This window comes from Camelus dromedarius, chromosome 13, assembly GCF_036321535.1.
Source record: "Camelus dromedarius isolate mCamDro1 chromosome 13, mCamDro1.pat, whole genome shotgun sequence".
Taxonomy (NCBI): domain Eukaryota; kingdom Metazoa; phylum Chordata; class Mammalia; order Artiodactyla; family Camelidae; genus Camelus; species Camelus dromedarius.
The window spans coordinates 45,981,292-46,000,070 of NC_087448.1; the positions used below are offsets into that span (position 1 = coordinate 45,981,292).

Genomic DNA, 18,779 nt, shown 5'->3' on the forward strand with positions numbered 1-18,779 from the left:
ATGTTAATAAGCCACGTTTCCAAGGATGAAAATCTTCCATGCACTTGGTCTTCACCTTTTCCTTTGGTCTCTCTTTCTTTGCCTCCTAAAGCTTCAAACGCGATTGCAGATTTCAAAGGAAGAATTATTTCTGGGAAGTTGGAAACATACACATAAATACTCTGCTGAGGGCTCGAAGCTGAGAATCGCAAGATTCAGCAAAGTTGGCATTGCTGCTAGATGGTTGGACCCAACCCAAGAACAAGGTGCTATTAGGCAGCGTCTTATAAAGAATGGATCACCAGGCAGCAGCAAGCTGTCCTCATGTTATTTGCCTGAATTCACATTCAGCTCGGCAAGCCTTTCCCAGAGCTCTCCCAGCTATTGAGTCTAATCCAGGTGTCCTCGAGTTTCTTCTTCCTTGGAATAGATATTCGTGTGATGTTCTCATAAGTTCAGGTTCAGTACAATCCCCACCTTGACCTAACCCACCTTTCCAACCCTTTCTAACTTTCTAATCAGAAAATCTCCCGACTTTATTTAAATGTTTTTGCACACACTGCCTCTCTTTCCTTCCAGAATGCATTTCCTGTACATCTCTGCTGCCAAAATCCTGTCCCACCTTAAATGCTCGATTCAACCGCTGCCTTCTCCAAGAGGCTGTTACCAATTTCCTCCCCACATCTCATTCCTCAGCTGAAGGCACTTTCTTTCTCTCGCTCTTTTTTTTTTTTTTTTTGGCTCACTGCAATTTGCACTTCTTTCATTGTCCCAACCTGTATTTGTGTAAATAACTTCATTTCCCAGTATATCTTAAATTCTATACAGAGACTGCATTTTGTTAATACCTGTATGCTCCACTGTAGTCAAAAACACAATACATGCTCCATAAATTAACATTGAATTGAATTGAAATGTCACATTCTCAGGAAGGAAAATCACCAGAGAAGCCACTTTTGACCCATTCATTTATTTCCTTTTCTCCTTCAGATTATGAACAGAGAGTAAATTTTCATAATTATCCAAAATGAAAGAAATGATGAAATATGTGTAAGAGTTGAATTTTAGAGGTGTTTGGGGAAGAAATGCAGATTGAGAAATCATAAGCACATCATCTCAGAAGCAGGGGTCTTTTCTTATCTTCAATCCAAGCCAAACATTTCACATGATGAGCTATTAAAATGGGAATTTCTTAATATATAGGAATTAGTAATAATAGAGTAAGATGATTCAGTTTCTACCATTTTCAAACTTTCAGAGAAGTAGCTCTTGCATAAAGATTGTAACTAAGACCCTGCATCCTAACCTATTTACCACTTTGTAGACCTCTGTTATATTTTTTATGCATTTTATCAATTTTACCACTCAGTGTAGGTTGCATCTAAAAAATAGTTTTCCTATAGTTTAACAGAAGCAGTTTGAGAATTTTCCACCTGATATAATCATTGGATGAGACATCACTACCTTCATAATTGATCCATAAAGATGAAGTCATATGGAAATATATATACATGAATATATTTAATGGAAAAATAAATTGATGAGAAAGGCTACAAATTATAAAATTAAGATGAGAATAAAAGACTAGTCACATGCACAACAATAGATAAATATCATAAAATGTTTAGCACTATAAAGATATATAGAAAAATCTGACTTGTAAATGGAAAGAATAAAATAAAAGTTCAAATCTCTTATGTCAAAGTAAATTATTATATTGAAGGCAGGCTTTCAACTGCAAAAGTAAGGAAGAATAGTATCAAAATATGGTTTAATGTTGCTAAAGAGGTAGTGCTGAGATATGCAACCAGTCAATAAAACAAATGAATATCATATCCCATTTATTTGAATTTAAATTTCCAAAATATCAAACGGCTAATTAGTGTTAAAGGGACGTTAGCATTTATTTCTGGACCTCTTGAGAATACAGTTGGTTTTCTGTAAATTGGAAAGAGAGGTATTTAAAAATGTATTAGTAAGCTAAATTCGGGTAAAATCAGAACACTTCACTTTTGATTAACCGTCCTGAAAATGACTTTGATAGCAATTGCAATCTCTCTTTTTTATCGGATCATTGAAGAAGGAAATGATATCACATTTTATCCAATGTGGATGAGGCAAGTCATAAATGAAAAATATGTGTTCTTCATCCCTTAGCCATATTGCTGCTACTCAAAACCTCTGTCTCCTTTATTTTGTGATACAGGCTTTTGAGATGATTTTACTCTCATCTCCTTTATCTGTGTATATAAAGCCATATGAATGGATGTAATATTTAAACATTCTTTCACTATTACCAGAGCTTATGTAATTATTTCTAAGAAGCCGATTAGTAACCCTATTAATTTAATATGTGTAAAATTTCATGATATAAAGGAATTAAGTAAAGCTATGTGATTTCTTCCAGGTGAGAATATACCAAATTCAGAGAAAAATGAATCTATAATATTCTTTTATAATATTTTGGAAAACACGCCATCAATATTGTGAAACATTTTTAGAGAAGACAGTGAAAAATTGAGGACAATCTTAAAAGAGGCTCAATTCTTGCGATGTTTCTTTTTCTTGGAGACTACAATCCCTATTCTCTGCATTTCAAATTATTTAATGTTGTTATGAACTATTAATGTAGAGACAATCTAAGTTATATGATGTGACTGTCATTTTAAAGAGGAAGGCATGTTACCAGGATAATTTAATGTTTTAGGATGATTTAAGATACTAGAGAGGCAGATATTAAATAGGGCAAGATTTCAGAATTCACAAAATGTGGAACAGAGAAAGTGGATATTGAGTTCAAGTGTGGGCTTAAGGTTTCCAAGCTAATTGCCCTTTCATAAGTTCATTTACCTCGAGCTTCAGAATCCTTAATTCTGTAATGTCCTGTAAATTTGTTAAACTCCTCTGTGAACTGGAAAATTCTCTCCAAACAGAATTTATCAATATTAATTTAGGTTCGTGTAAGCATTCTTTTAGTTGGCCTGCCTGATGATATAAGCCCTTAGAGAAATAAGCATAATTTTCACAGAAGTTGTGCTGAACACCAATATTTTAAACAAAATATAGTGATAATCTGTATACGGTGAGCAAAAAGAGGGTTCCAAACTTGTTTATGTTTGTTTTCTGACAATCTTTTTAAAATATTATGAAATAATTTGACTCAGATTGTAACTTTAGGAAACTAAATTTTTAAATATATATCACAATCAAAATTTAGTCTATTAGGATGCTATAGATCATTTATAAGTTGCTCCTTTCAAAGTGAAATGTTTCATTTGTAAGCCAAAAAACAGAAGGCCTATTTGACCTTATGAGTAATATTAGCCTGTGTGATACAAAATTTATAAAAGCACATTGAAATCTTCCCTCCCTTAATTAATGTAAGATACTCATTATCACTTAAAACAGTTTGAAAAAACTGTTATTTTTTGATAACTCTTTCTGAAATATTAAAAAGGGGGAACAATAAAAGAACATGAACCCTCTTTTATAAATACTGAACATCCCTAATGTACAATAGGTTGTTCAGTATTATTAATGTCTAACATGAACAGAAAACAATATATTTCCTTGGTGAACCATGTGCAGCCGTCTCTGAAAGCATGTAATAAAGAGGTTAAGGATGGTCCATTAACCTGATGATCTATTTCTGTGTGCTGTATTGATGCTATGGTGATGTTTAAGAATAGGTTCTCTTCCGATCCTACAAAGAATTGTTCTCTATGTTTCTCAAATTGTATCTTTTGAGCATATCTACTTAAAAAAAACATAATTTGAGGGGCTTTACTATTTCATTGACATGGAGTAAGTCTGTGCTATAAGTTCTACTCACAAATTCCTCATTGGAGCCTGGTCAGGTAGGGTTTTTCATTTGAATGATTCCAAGCTCCCTCAAGCTGGTCAGCTGGTTCAGGTGAGTCAATTAACAGCTTGTTCAACTCTCACACTTGAAAGCAATGAATGGCATGCCAGGCATATAGTTTTGCTCTTCTTAAAGTGAAATTATTTTTATTATAAAAAGGTAATAGTAATACCAGGTTAATCACTGTGTTAGTGCCTATCACCTAGGCACAAACTACAAGTACTCTGAGGGTGAAATGTAATCGGTTTAGTTCTTTGGACCTTACAGTCCTTGTACGGCACCTGTCATCTAAGTGATGCTCAGTGAAAGAGAAACAAGTTAACAAGTAAACAAGCAAAATAATGAATAGATGGGCCAGTTAGTCTATCCTGATAAGTCTAAATCAGAAAGATCTTCTTAAATATGGAAAAGCAGTTACTCTTCTTGATATAATTTAACCTGTGAGAAGAAAAGGAAAATTAAAAGAAAACATCTACAGGGGCAAAATACTATTTTGGTTTGCAATTTAGAAGATGCCACCCATTGAGGGTGAGATGGCAGAAATACGGGATGAATGGAGTAACTGAGGGAAAAATGCAAGCAGGAAATCCAATTTATTAAGAGTAATGTGTATTAGAACTTACCTATTTGTTTTTCCCACCACACTGTGACCCAGGCACCAGCCCTTATTTACTGTTTAATCCTGGGACATAATAGCCTAGGGAACACACACAGTAGGAATTCAATAAATGTTTGTTGAATGAGTAGAAAGAGTGGCTTATATTTTTAAGATGCGACACTAAACATGTATATACTTGCAAATGCCATTTATAAATATGTGGTTTCATCAGTCATATAAGATTACGAGAGGTCTTATAAAAATGATTTTTCTAAAGCCCTTTAGGCTCTTGTACCAAATTATCATCAATTATAAATATTAAAAACCACAGGTATTGTTAGGCTATGACTCCATGGTAATTTTTTGACTATCCAAATTATCTAAGCTATCTGAAAGATGGGTAACCCATTCCCATGGAGAACCTAGTGACATTATTGTTCAATACATTTTTCCCAAAGCTGATTTTACTGGCAAATAAATAACTAGCAAAAACAGTTGTGATGCTGTGGTTGCTTTCCAAAATAATTATGATCAGGGTCCCTGTGGTACGCCGTGTAGAACACATCGCTTGTGTATTAATGAATTCAAGGGACGGCAACGCCACTATTAGTAATAGCTTTTTATTCGGAGTCCTCATTTTCCATATAGGTCACATTAAACACAGCCATTAAACAATAGCATTGAGATAAATCCATACAATGTATGCTGCTTTTTGTTGTTGTTGTCTTTGTTCACCAATTACTTGGTGCAGCTAAGAACCTTATGGAGTGATGGGGCTGATAAATGAGAATAGCCAACCTGCAAAACACTGGGGCCACGGAGAGTCAGACTTTATTCATCTCATTCAGTTACATTTCCAATCAACACATCTTGATAGCCAAAACTCTCATTTGAATGAACGCTCTGATAAATGCTGTCTGTTGTCAAAAGAATGTAATTAGACAATAATGAGTAGGCATATAGTATGCCAGACCTCAGTCTACTTGTTGACCTCAGCAACTTCTACTCCATTAGGCAATAAACAGCTTTTAACTCTGTTCTAATAAAGCACACTGCTCTATTGCTACATGACTTTTTTTTTTTATGGTGTCATTTTTTTAAATTGAGCAGTACCTAGATCCTTTAAAGGGAAATCATGTGTTTTACAAGATCTCAGCTAATTTAGGCAAACAAAACCAGTCAATTTCCCAACCAGGGATTCAATTCATTTACGGAGTAGTGAGCCAGTCTTTGCATATTGCCTGCAGTAAAGATAAGTCTGTCAGGTTAAGACACAATATGAAAGCATTGTTTGAAATTGCATGATATGTCTCTTTAATGTTTACTTTGGTATAGGTATAACTAACACTGATTCTCACTACTTTTAACTTTGATGTAAAGATCTTTCATCATTAACATTTAATGGAAAAATAGTTTTGTTACTGATTTTTTTTTTCATTCATCAATAAACAATGTTTAGAGTTCTGACTTTCTTATGAAGATTTCTATAAATTATTTTTCTGTGCTTTTAAGGACCTAAAAGACAAAGTATTATTTTTCATTTTGAATGTGTGGGATTTTTTTTTTTGAGGGGTTAGTCACTGGAGGATGTGAATTAAATAATTTTTTCACATTCTGAATGATGCTAAAACCCCTTGAAATATCACTGTTTGATCATGCATCACCCCTGAGAGCATATTGCTCCCCAAAAGGGTAATTTTGGCATCTCATGGACTTCCTTGGAAGCCAAGCACCAGAGGTCTGTGATCAAGGCAGTTGCCAGCCAGATGAATCAAAGCGAGGTTCCTTCAACTCAACTATAAAAGCTTAGAGTCCTGACTGCTAAATTACCACCAACTTGTAAATAAAAAATCACTACTAAATACAGATAATGTGTTAAACAGCTATCACTAGTAAATCACTGGTGACAGAGCCTAAAGGTAATTCCTCAAACATTGGCACAACCAATCCTTAAAATCTGATAGTGTTTTAATGTCTTCAGACACATATAATAAATTGAACAACTGGTTACTCGGCGTTAAGAACGTTTGAAAAATAAACCCTACTCTCTTTGTTGATTTCATTTACATACTGCCTTAGATTTTACTACTGGTCTATCTGTCTAGTAAGAGAGAGGCAACACTTGGTAAGACTAAATGTCAATCAGTTTTCCATCAAATTTCAGCTATCACACTAAATCAACCTGTAGTCTCCTGGCAAAAATAATAATAATAACATCATATAACAAAGACAACACATTTCAGATACATAAATTGTCCAAAATATAGAGAGTCAATTAGGTTTCTCATGTACAAGATCCCTTCTTTTCTGATTTAAACATCTACGAATAATAAAAACCGATTCAAGCTTTGGAAAGGCTGTTACTAGGAACCAAATACAGTTCTCAAGAGAATAAGGCTGATGGGAGTTGTCCACTCTTCCCTTTCAAAGCAGTTTTGCAAACGAGGTACAGTCTAAAATCTTGACGGCATTTGAGGGAAATTATTTTCAGTGGGATGTTTTGAGGTTTAAAATTACAAAACTGAATTCACCTCAATATTTGTTTTTGCTTTTGTTTTTGTTTTTAATAGAAGGGTTTTATGACATTTATGCTGTTTCTACACTGGCTCAGTGGCCAGGAATGAAGGCACAGAATTCTCCACCAGTTTGCAAATAATGCATTTTTCTGCCCCAATGCACAAACAGCCTTTATTTAAACTCAGCACCACATTTTCGAAGGTATGGGCTGGAAACTGTTTGTCATGAAGCTATAAAATGCCAAAAATTTTCAACGCTGAAGGAAAATGTCAATCAAGGCATTTTCCCATCTGCTGCTGCTTCTGCAAGTGCTAATTTGATTTTTTCCCAATTCCTGAAATTTGAGGTTTCCTAGCCTAGTATGGAAGGAAGTTTGAAACTTGCTAAATGTCACAAGAAAAGGTGCAACCAAATGCAGGAGTAGAAGGTGTATTGTTCTCAAAGGACACCAATAAAAAGAGGCAGAAGAGCATTGGAGGAAAAAAAAAAAGGCAAACCTTTTGTTAAGACCCAGACCTCTTGAAAAACACTACACAATGCAAGTAACCAGTGCTGGTACCACACATGCATTAAAGCATTTTTTATGGTTTTGAAATATAATGGGAAACACACATCTTGAACCACTTAAGATACTTTTTGAGAACCAATCAACAGGATGATATCTACACAGGCAGAAGCTGAATGTTATTGAACAAACATGAAGAAGGTTCAAGTCTTGTTACAAATGTAATTCTTGTGATTCAGCATGACTTTAATAAAAGCTTCTACAAGAACTTGCACATAACCATGACTGACGGATGGATTTTTTGACCTTTCAGTTAGCTCCATCAGCTCACTCAAACACATTTTGAACAGATTATGTACTGCAGTACTTGGTAGACTATACATTAAACGAGAGACTTCGCTCTGAGGCACTGCTTCCAACACTCCATGGGGAAAAGGAAGCAGGAAAAAAACAAAACTCATAGAGTTCGACAGCTACCGAGGCAACACTTGCCATTTACAATATAAGCCCAAATATTTTTGCAACACAACTATATATTAATTTAATAAAATACACAATATAGCTCTTATACACTCAACAATTTGGCTCATATGCACTGAATCTGCAATAAATCAATAAAAATATGTCATTTGATGTAAACACATTGAATCTTCTTACATTTTGCACATTTAAATGGTCAGGTGATTTGTGTTATGTCTAAGACATGTTCACTTTCCTGAGCTATTTTAGTGTCCACAAATGAATGAAACATACCAATTGAGTTAATTGTCTCTGAATATCATCCCTCGATGGTCACTCTTTTTCAGAACTTTTCTAGGTCAAATTGAAAACACATCTATCACTATTTAGTCTGTTTGCTGGACACTAAAATGCTAATGAGGCATTTTAAACCTTTAAATTTTCTTCTCCTTTAATGAAGTGAATTAGTCTATGTGTGTGCAGGACAAAATGGACCATACCATTTTACATTTAACTTTTATACGACATGAGGTGTTTTTTACAAATGACCAAGTTTTAAAAAAAATTTTTTTCGACTAATGATATGGAATGTTCTTTGTGTTTATATGTGTGGCAGGTAACTTTATACAGAAATGTTCACCACAAAGATGTGTTCATGTTTGGTGTAGCTCGGACTACTGCAAGGTCTTTTCAGGACTTTCAGTAGAAGCCTGTGGTGACTGCTAGAAATCTACCACAGATCACAAATTCTGACCCTGCTTTGTATGGGGTTTATAGGTAAACAGTTAAGTCAGCATAAATCACGGAGGACAGTCTTAGAGTGATCAGAAAAAACGTCCATTCTCCCACTGCATACCTTCCTCACAGATTGTCAAAAGGTAACTCGCCTTTTCATCCTCCTTTTTCTTTTCTCTTTTCTTCTTTTTTTTTCCTCTTCTCTTTGAGCATCATTAATTCTGTCCTAATATAAGTTTGATCAAAACAAAACCATTGTTATCTCTGAAAAAGAAACAGCAGTGTAAAGAAAGTACTTGTGGGCACTTCAGATGTTCACTAAAAGCCTTAAAGCAGCATCGGTCTTTCTTCATCCCTGTAAAAACGAGTTGTCACCAGGAGGGATCATTTTTAAATCGACAGAAGAGACGAAAATGCCAATGCTTTTTTTTTTTTTTCCTTTCACTTTCTCACAGCCACAGGGTCATTTCCCCGGCAGTCTTGCAGAAGCTTGTCGATTTCTCGCACGACTTCCTCAGCATCCACGGACTCTCTGCCCAGATCCCTGTTGGGGTGGTCGAGATGCTCCAGGACAGCGCCCATCTCGCTGGAATCCCGGCTGGCTCTCGAATGCACATCTGCGAAGACCCTCGCCATCTGCTCAGAAGCCAGGAAGGGAGGGTCTCTCGGTTGCTTGCTGGGGGACAGATACTGACTGTCAGTGGGCAAGTACTGGCCGCTCGCTTCGGCCAGAGCTCCCGGTTTCGCTTCGCAGCCATCCAGAGAGCCTTTGGTGGCGGTGCAAGGCTCGATGCCTGCCTTGGTTGGGCTGCTGGATGCGGAGGGGACCTCTTGGAGGAGAGGGCTCAGGGCACGTTTGGCTTTTAAATAAGGTTTCACATTGGCAATGAGAATCGTGTGCTCTCTCTTGTCTTTTCCAAATGTACAAAAAGTCTTTTTCCCAGTGGGATTCACAGTTTCGTAAGTCTCAGTCTCCACATTAGCTTCCACTGTGGGTACAAAGAGATTTGTGCGGTAATCTGCGTTTTCAGCCTGATTGGTTGCAGGGAACTGTGGCATCCAACACCTGTCAGAATGACCAAGCACTCGGCATTCATCTGTGCAATTAACACACTCTTCCGGTTCTGTAACACAAAAGAGAAAACAGCAAATCCAATCATTAGGGTTGCCTTTACAGTTCTACCGAGGCTGCGATCAACTCTCACTGGGCTTGCTTGACCTCTGGTCTCTTAATTAAAAAGGAAAAGAAAACAGTAATTAAAACATTTCAGGATGGTTGCATAAACCTGCTGGTTGAGACAATGGTTTTATTTCAAGCCTATTCTCTAGGTATTAACGAATTCCCATAGCCTGGGAAGAAGTAAAAAGTGGCCATTGGAGAATCATTCTCAGCAGAATAGAACATCTCTGTAAACTAATCTCCTGGGGATATCAGTTAGGGCTTTGTTCTGTAACCCATCCTGGAAACAGGAACTTCAAAAAGGATTACCAGGATTAATTTTTCAAATCAAATAACAGGGCAAAAACTGGATAGCAAACTTCCATAGCAAGTCCTAAGCTGCTTTTTTTTTTTTTCATGTTTTATCCCTATTTTGCTTGTAATTGTTATTTTGGTGACAGTTATGAAATAAAAGGTTTCCTTTAAAAGCCTGCTTTTCCTACTGAGAGAAGCAAATGGAATTTTCCATCAGAATGTGTTATGAATAAGCTTGTCAAAAAGTGCACACTCCTATTGTATTAGATTTGCGTATGGAACGTGTAATCAGTTTTCTTCACTGCAGTTTTTTGTTTTGGGTGTAAGTAGGTGAAAATGGATTTAGTCAACATAGTTCAGAATGAATGACAAATCATGATTTCCTGTTCTAAAGGTTAATGCTGTCTGTGAGAATTTTTGCTTCTCTTTTGTCAATAAGCAGGCAGATAATCTAAATACAGCATTATTTAATAATCACTATTTCAAAGATGCTGAATAAGAAAATCTCAAAGAAAATTCCTTCATTATGACTACAGACACATATGTCCATGACCTCAATATTTTAAACTATAACTTTTACTACATCTTTCTGGTTGTTGCTTTCATCTGCAAATGGTTGTTCTCCTTATGTTTAACCATCTTTTCTACATCAGGACCTTTTTTTTTTTTTCAAGAGAGGATATTTACAATTTACCTCTATGTGATGGGAACAGAATTCCCTACACGTTTGGGAACCCTTGGGATTGCCATTTAATTGATGCAAGAGGATCCCTACAAATGTATAATGCCCTCTGCAAGGAAAACAGTCTACATAAAGATATTTAAAATGGAAAGCAGCAAATTTAACAGCATTGATAAATGTATAGTTTAAACAAAATCTGAGTACATATTAAAAACAGATAAATAATTCCTTATCCAAAAAGAAAAAAAACACAATGTATCTCAAAAGGTTTTAGGATAAAATAATTTTCTACGAGACTAAATTCTTTTAGAAAGGAGTCAAAATGGTGTTTTGACAGAACAAAAATACTGTGGTATTTCATAGCATGTATCATTCACATGTGAAATGTTTTTAAAAAAAGTAACTTGGTGGCTTGTTTCTATTTTAATTTTGTCATGCTTTTAAAAATATATTTACCTATGAGTGAATAAAATATGTTGTTTGCTATGTAATGCAGGCAAGAATCCTGAAATGTAGTCTCAAACCGAACTGTCTACCCACAGATCTCAAACCCTGTCTATGATTTGAAAGGTTGTTAGACAGACGGACAGAAGAATCTAGGCATATAAAATTGTCTAGAAAGTCTTCCTGTGTGGATTTAAAGTACAGCAGAAATTAAACAAACAACAGGATATCAGAAGAGTTTAATATCAAAAAAGATAAGGCTGTAAAAAAAAGGAAAATGAAATATCAGGTATCTTTTATATTACCTATTCTGCAAGGGAATCATAAATATTATGGCTCTATATCTGTGTCAGTCAGTGTTAGAAAAAAAAATACATATCATTTCATTCGACCAATTTTATCCTTCAAAAATACACCAGAAAACTTTACTATCTATTTCACTTGGTCATACTTTTGTATCTTTTAAAGCTGTGATTTAAAAAAAAAATTCATTTACAACCCATACACCCTCTTTGAAATACGGTAACATAGGTTTATATTCCAATATTGACTGGACTCAATTTCAGCCATCTGGAGAGCCTACCACTGAATGAATCCAATATGAGTTTAAGAAGAGAGTGAATGAGATAGAATAATGCAGATGTATGAAAGTGTAAATCGACCTTGACTTTGACACCATCAACAGAAAACGGTTGTTTGCATTTCACCACTGAAACTCTGCGGCTTTTTACGCGACTCCTTTGTGTCACATCCTAGGGAGCAAATCTGGAGTATTGATTATGACATATTATAAGCTGTTCACCTTGCGATTAGACTGTAATTTTGACAGCAGCAGGGCACAGTCAGTGGAGAAAAATCAAAGGGACACTTTTGTACAAGCAGCAGAAACTGAGCATAAAGGGAACTAAACTGCCAAGGGTCAAGTAAGAGTTTATGAGAGAGGGGAATTATGTCTGAAGTAACGTAAATAAATAGATGACTAGATAGGATAAAAAAAAGACACATAGGTAGTAAATAATGAATGACTAGCTAGACCAAAAAAAAAAAAAAAAGACATAATGATACACGTGGAAAAAAAGAAGGAACACTAAGTAAAGGAAGAGGCAGAAGGAGCGAGGCGGGGGGAGGAGACGGGGGCCAGGGGCTTAAGGGAAGGGGGGTCGACTGGGAGGACTTCTGCCACACACACGCTCTACTATATTTTTAAAAATCGCCTCAATAAACTGTGTATAATAATGAATAATAGCGTAGAAGATTTTCTCAAGCACTAGGACTTTAAAGGTAGATAATAAAACTTCTTCCTGTACCTTAAGGAAAATGAATCTCAGAATAGATATGCTGAATTACAGACTCTGAAAACGGAAAACAACCAAGTTATATTTACAGCCACTATTTGCACAGATTAGATAGCTGTTATCAAAAAAGCAAATTTAGAGGGCCTGGAAAGAAGAAATCAAAGCAAAAATAACTGATCCAAGATTCACTTTTTCTTCTGGACTAATCTGGGGTTACAAAGAAATCAGTTACCCTCATTTTTATCCCTTCCTCAATATAACATGATTATCCCTTTCATAGAATGCACCCTTTGCCAAGAAAGATGGAATAATCCAAATGGTACACGGATGAGAGAAACTGAGAGATAAGGATGTTTACATGGCAAAGTGAAAACAATTCTGAAGTCCAGCAGCTGGAACTCTGGGCAGTTCTGTCTATACAGGAAGTTTACAGCATCTAATCTTTTAAATGCATAATTCCCTGAAGAATCATGTGACAATCAGATCAATTTAAATACTTGTTTAGTATTAAGAATCACTTTCTATACTACAATAGTCACATCTGACTATTATACAAGGTCCCAAGGGGAGGGATCTAAACACCATCCTCTTAATTAGCTCAATTTTGCATCTTAATTTATACAATTTTTTTTCAGAAGCTATAGTTACTCAAACGACTACAAGTACTTGCAATTCAGCTGCACCATAAACCACACACACATACACACACACACATACACACACACACCCATGTGTATAGATCTTCATTTGCATATGTATATTAAAATTGAGCTTTCTCCAGGAAATAGTCGAGACAAAATTTGAAACCTCAAATGCATATCCAATGCATTCCTGAAAATTAAAAATCAGTAACTACCATAAGAGAAATACAAGTGAATAGAAAAAACACACAGGAAAAGTCCCACATTTATAACATAAAGAATAACATAAATATATGTATATAACATATATAAACATACTTATAAATATAAAACCTTCTGTATATAATTTACATATATGTATAAATCTTTTTATTTAAAATCCCCAATAAACGACATTTTCATCTTTCCCGTTGCCCTACAACTGTCAATGTGAAATCTGATTGAATCAACAACTTGATCACTTCTGTTTTTAGAATTTTATATAATTCAAATTGATTTTGACATAAAGATGTTTGAAATCTGCATATTCATATTGGCTGACAAATCTGAAAGCTCTTTCTCTTTAACCTAGACTAAGGCATTCAATTAACTTAATCTTTAAAATGTTAGGCAAGCAATCGTGTTCTGCCAAAATATACCTTCAAAGGAACTGCGACTGTGAAAGTTATATCTACGTGAGGAAAAAATGTTTAGGTAAAACATCAAATTATCTGCCTTAAAATCATTGGATTTTAGCACTCTTTCACAAACGTTACCAAAATTTAAAGTTCACAGTGTGATTTTAACCTTGTAACGTCACTATATCATGAAGCGTGCATAGCCATTTCAAGATAGTTAACAGGGTCCAACAATTACTAAGTATCAGATTTAAACACTCTTTAAACCAGCAAGGATTAACAAAGATTAAGGGGCTTCTGTCAAACACAGTTATTTTGGGAGAAGTCAGGGGAAAAATCCTTGCCTGTTATGACCTGATGGTGTTCACCACAAAGGAAACGTGTCGAGAAACCAGTCCATAAAATTTCTTCCTTCAGAGTAAATCTACTTCTTTATTCTAATCTGTCTCACTCTCAGGGAGGAATTTATCACAAATCAGAAGATAAGCTTATTTTCCCTGTCTTCAAAGCACTTTACCACACCACCCAAAGAGAGAGACTAGCAACTAATTTGTTAACACTTAGGGAAATATTAGAAAACATAAAAGGATTTCCTCCCCTTAGTTTCAAACTCGCCTGCTGCCTCCAGAGCCCACATATTTGTACATCAGAAAACATGCATATAGTTTCCAGAATAAGAGTTTCAGATGTGCATCTGATTTAATTTCTATAATCAAGAAATAAATGTCCCTGTCTTAGAAATCTGAAAACCAAAATCCAGAAATCAGAACATCAGTAAGGAAGTTCTAAAGTGCTGTAGCCATGGGGGAAGGATATTTGAGGATATTTGAGAATCTTCTGTGCCTGATGACTGTCAACAAACTGGCTTTATTTCTGCTTTGTAAGTAGCTTTAACTAGGAGGGGTACTCATCTCTCAGTGGAGTGGTTGCTATTATTTCTAACAGCATCTTAAAATTAGAGCTGTTTCTAAGTAGACAGTCCTCTAAATGGAAGTTCATTTTTTATTTGTTCTCATTTTTCTTTTTTTAAATTTCAAATTTACCTTCTTTCACCAATGTAAGCTTTCATAACGCCTAGTTAGCTGTCTGGGAAAGCAAGAGCCATGACCCAGTCTCTGTTTATGGCTGTCCACACGTGTTGTAGAGATTTACTCTACAGAATCTATAGAAGACTCCCATCATGGATGATCTACCACTAAACAGCCACAGACAGACCAGGACCTTAGACTGACAGTTTATTTGTACCAGTACCAGTTTCCTATTGAAAGATTTTAATGATGTAACAACAACTTGCTCTTACTGCCTTTTTCTTTCTTCAGCACACACATAAATACACACACACACACACACACACACAAATTCACACATGCATTACACACTTCTCTAGGAGTACAACAAATCATAGTTAATTCAGGTATATTATAAACATCAAGGCTAAAATAGAAATCTCGTCAGAATTCAGCCCCACAAACCTCTAATAAAATGTTTCTTTCAGTAAATAGACATAATTCGCGACATCCTGTGAACTGACATTTTTCTGCCATAAAGAGTTCTCTCTTTTTTCGCAATGTTGATTATTATTCTCTTACCTCCCTTTACCATCCCATAAACCCCTTACACTTGTTATGATGATGGGGTGAGTCATTCCCTATAAATGACACCTTAACAGTCTATATTCATTTAAATTATTTCCATTTATGATTTCTCTGTCCCATTGACGAGCATAGTTAAAAATAAACCTTCGGATTTCAACCTGATGATGAAAAGGGTAAAAATTTCACTTTCAATATTATTTCTAGAGACAGTGTTAGAAAATTGTCTCAAAAATTTTTTCCCTGTGTCAGAAAAGAAAAGAAAACAAAGGAGTATCTTAATATTATAATTTTACCAACAAGCTTTTTGTTCTGCGAGTCTTCATAGGACTGCCAGGCTTAACTGTAGCACAATTTTTAACAAGCTTGGTGTACTCCTCATGCAGGGAAGAAAAGGGAAGGGTAAGGGAAAATGTGACATCAGAGAATCAATCGATTTATTTTAGCTAAAGTGATCTTTCATCGTCACCTTGTATTTCCCATGTTTCTCTCTTCTGCACAGTGATCTAGGCTGTTTTACTAATCAAGTAACAACTGACATACAAATACACAGATGTGGGATTTGTTTTTGCTTCTTTTTAAATTTTTTTTTGGAGGGCAGGTAATTACTTTTATTTATTTATTAATGGAGGTACTGAGGATTGAACCCAGGACCTCGTGCATGCCAGGCATTCAGTCTACCACTGAGCTACACCCTTCCCCACCACCCTATATATATATATATGTATATTTTTAGTTTAAGGAAGATCTTGTTACAATATGCTCATTTGCTTATTTCACAAGGATGCTGGTTCCTGTGTTGGCAGTGATATGATGATAAAACGTTGGGTACAGGATACCAGGGACTTAAATTATTTCCTAACAATTGGCCTTGAGAAATCAGAATTTAGAAACATGTCTCATATAATTAAAACACTATGAGAGAAACGTATTTTGAGGTGGTGGCACTGCCAATCTGGCTTCCCGATTTCACCTCAGTGGTGAAATGCTGTTCTATCTGCTTTTGATAGGCAGAGAGCACATTTCAAAGAGAAAGTTATTACAATGCTATCAAATAGTCAAAGCATGGCAGCTTCGCAGTACCAATCCTCTGGCGTGCACCTGCATCGCACAATGTTTCTGGATGTCTCGCCACGGCTGCATTCAGACACCAGAAACCACTAGCCTAGATCATATTCAACGGAATCCAATTGTAGCTGGGTATTTGGAGTGCTTGGAGCATTTGCACTTGCTATTCCGTGCACCTGCACACCTTCAGGGATGGTTTCAAGTGTCCGTACCCCTTTGGACATAATAATAGGTCTACCAGAATGAATTTTTCTGGCATACATATTGACAACACAGAGATAATGCTCTGAGATGAAGAAAGGTGAAATTAAGTGGAAACACATGTTAAGGAATGAAAGCAAAAGGGTATCAGGAAATCTGATATGGAAGCACCAAAAATAGATTAGAAAAATGAGACTCTAAACCACACATTGGGAACCAACGGAACAGACAGAATTGTGCCCCGTGGCACCATGTTCTGAAATTAATGTTCAAAATGGAGCTGCTCCCCTCCCCCCATTCTGTACTGTAGACATTACCTGGGGCAGCAACAGATGTTTGGAAGTGAAGGCACACAGATAAACGGGAACATCTCTTTCTTAACAGGTACCCTGAGGAGACCTGGTACAGAAACACAATTCTATACTAAATGGAAGGAGCATTTGTTTGTTTGTTTGTGAAAAGGACTCTGACATAGCTTCTCAAGTGAAAACAATACAACTCAAATGTCCCACCAGAGTAAAGACAACTCATATTCAGTGGGAGTATTTAGATATGTGTAATTCAGCACTGAGTTTTCGGAAGACATACTCAATCCTTCACAAGGTAAGAATGAACAAAACTCCAGCTTTGTGCATTGGAATTTTTCAAGCAAAGGCATCTTCAATAGAATACTGTGGAACAGGTGCCATGTCAGGTAAAGATTTGTGGTAAATGAACCTATGTCCACCCACTTCTAAAATTCTGTAGTCTGGAAGACTGTATCTCTTTACCTGGGAAACTAGAAACTTGATTTGAAACGAGTATGGGGAAAGCATTAATGATCAATTACATTTTGAACAATGTTATATGAAAGTCAAACAACATAAATAGAAAAGTATAGACTGTAATATTGTGAAAGGCTTTGTAGAAGAGATGGTGCTTGATCTGCAATCCAAAAGATGATCAGGGTTTCAACAGGCAGTAGAGAGCAGGGAGAGGGTGATCCAGGTAAAGAGATGAGAAAGTGAAATGATTACCACACAGAAGTGTGCATTTCACAGGGAAATAAGAGACCAACTTTGTAGGTCAAAGGACATATACTGCAAAGCCCAAAACTAAAATAACAAGACACATTGGCTAGGATTTAAAAGAGATTGCTGGCTAATGGAAGCAACCTAAATGTCCATCAATGGATAGATAAAGAAAATGTTGTATATACATATACATACAATGGAATACTACTCAGCCATAAAAAGGAATTCAGTAATGTCATTGGCAGTAACATGGATGGACCTAGAGATTATTATACTAAGTGAAGTAAGTCCATCAGAGAATATCATATGATACCACTTATATGTGGAATCTAAAAAAGTGACACAAATGAACTTATTTACAAAACAGAAAGAGATTCACAGACATAGAAAATAAACGTATGGTCACTGGGGGAGGGAAGAGGAGGAGGGAGGGATAAATTGAGAGTTTGGTATTGGCAGATACAAACTATTATGTACAGAACAGATAAACAACAAGGTACTACTATATTGCACAGGGAACTATATTCAATGACTTACAGTAACCTGTAATGAAAAAGAATATGTGTGTGTGTGTGTGTGTGTGTCTGTATATATATATATATAAACTGAATCATTATTCTGTATACCAGAAACTAATACAACATTGTAAATCAAATATCCTCCAATTAAAAAAAAGGTGAGGAAAAAAACAAAACACACACAAAAAGTTTTTAAATAAAGGAGATTGGAAAAGCTCTGAATATAAGACCAAATTTAGCGTGACAGGCAATAGAACACTAATACACGTATTTAAGCAGTTTATTTTACATCTCAGAGGATTCTTGAAATACTTAGGTGCTCGGTTGGAATGGTGATGAATGACATTTACGAACATAAAAAACTAGAATGGCCACAGGGCAAGTAGTATGCAAATCAGCATTATCTCTGGAAGCAGATATCTAGAGTTTTGGCCCCAACTGGGATATCTCCAACAGAGCATAATAGGACCTGGTGTGACTCACTGGCATAGTTATTCCAACTCCAGGGTGACCCCACTATGCTCACATCTCTTCCCACTTCTCCTAAACAAAGGAAAGTCTTCATCTATATTGATTCAA

The 18,779-nt window shown here is 35.8% G+C and overlaps 1 protein-coding gene across 4 annotated transcripts in view; it reads right to left on the reverse strand.

The window, feature by feature from the left end:
• Window positions 1-5,043: 5,043 nt before the first annotated feature.
• PCDH17 (protocadherin 17) overlaps window positions 5,044-18,779 on the reverse strand; it is a 98,327-nt gene continuing 84,591 nt past the window's right edge. For 3 of the 4 annotated variants that reach the window (XM_031466097.2, XM_031466095.2, XM_031466096.2), the window contains one exon: window positions 9,066-9,779. In XM_031466097.2, coding sequence (XP_031321957.2) covers window positions 9,097-9,779 — 683 coding nt within the window. In that variant the 3' untranslated portion in view covers window positions 9,066-9,096. Of the gene's footprint in view, window positions 9,780-18,779 lie in introns of all 4 variants that reach the window. The other variant, XM_010977188.3, reaches the window with a different exon arrangement.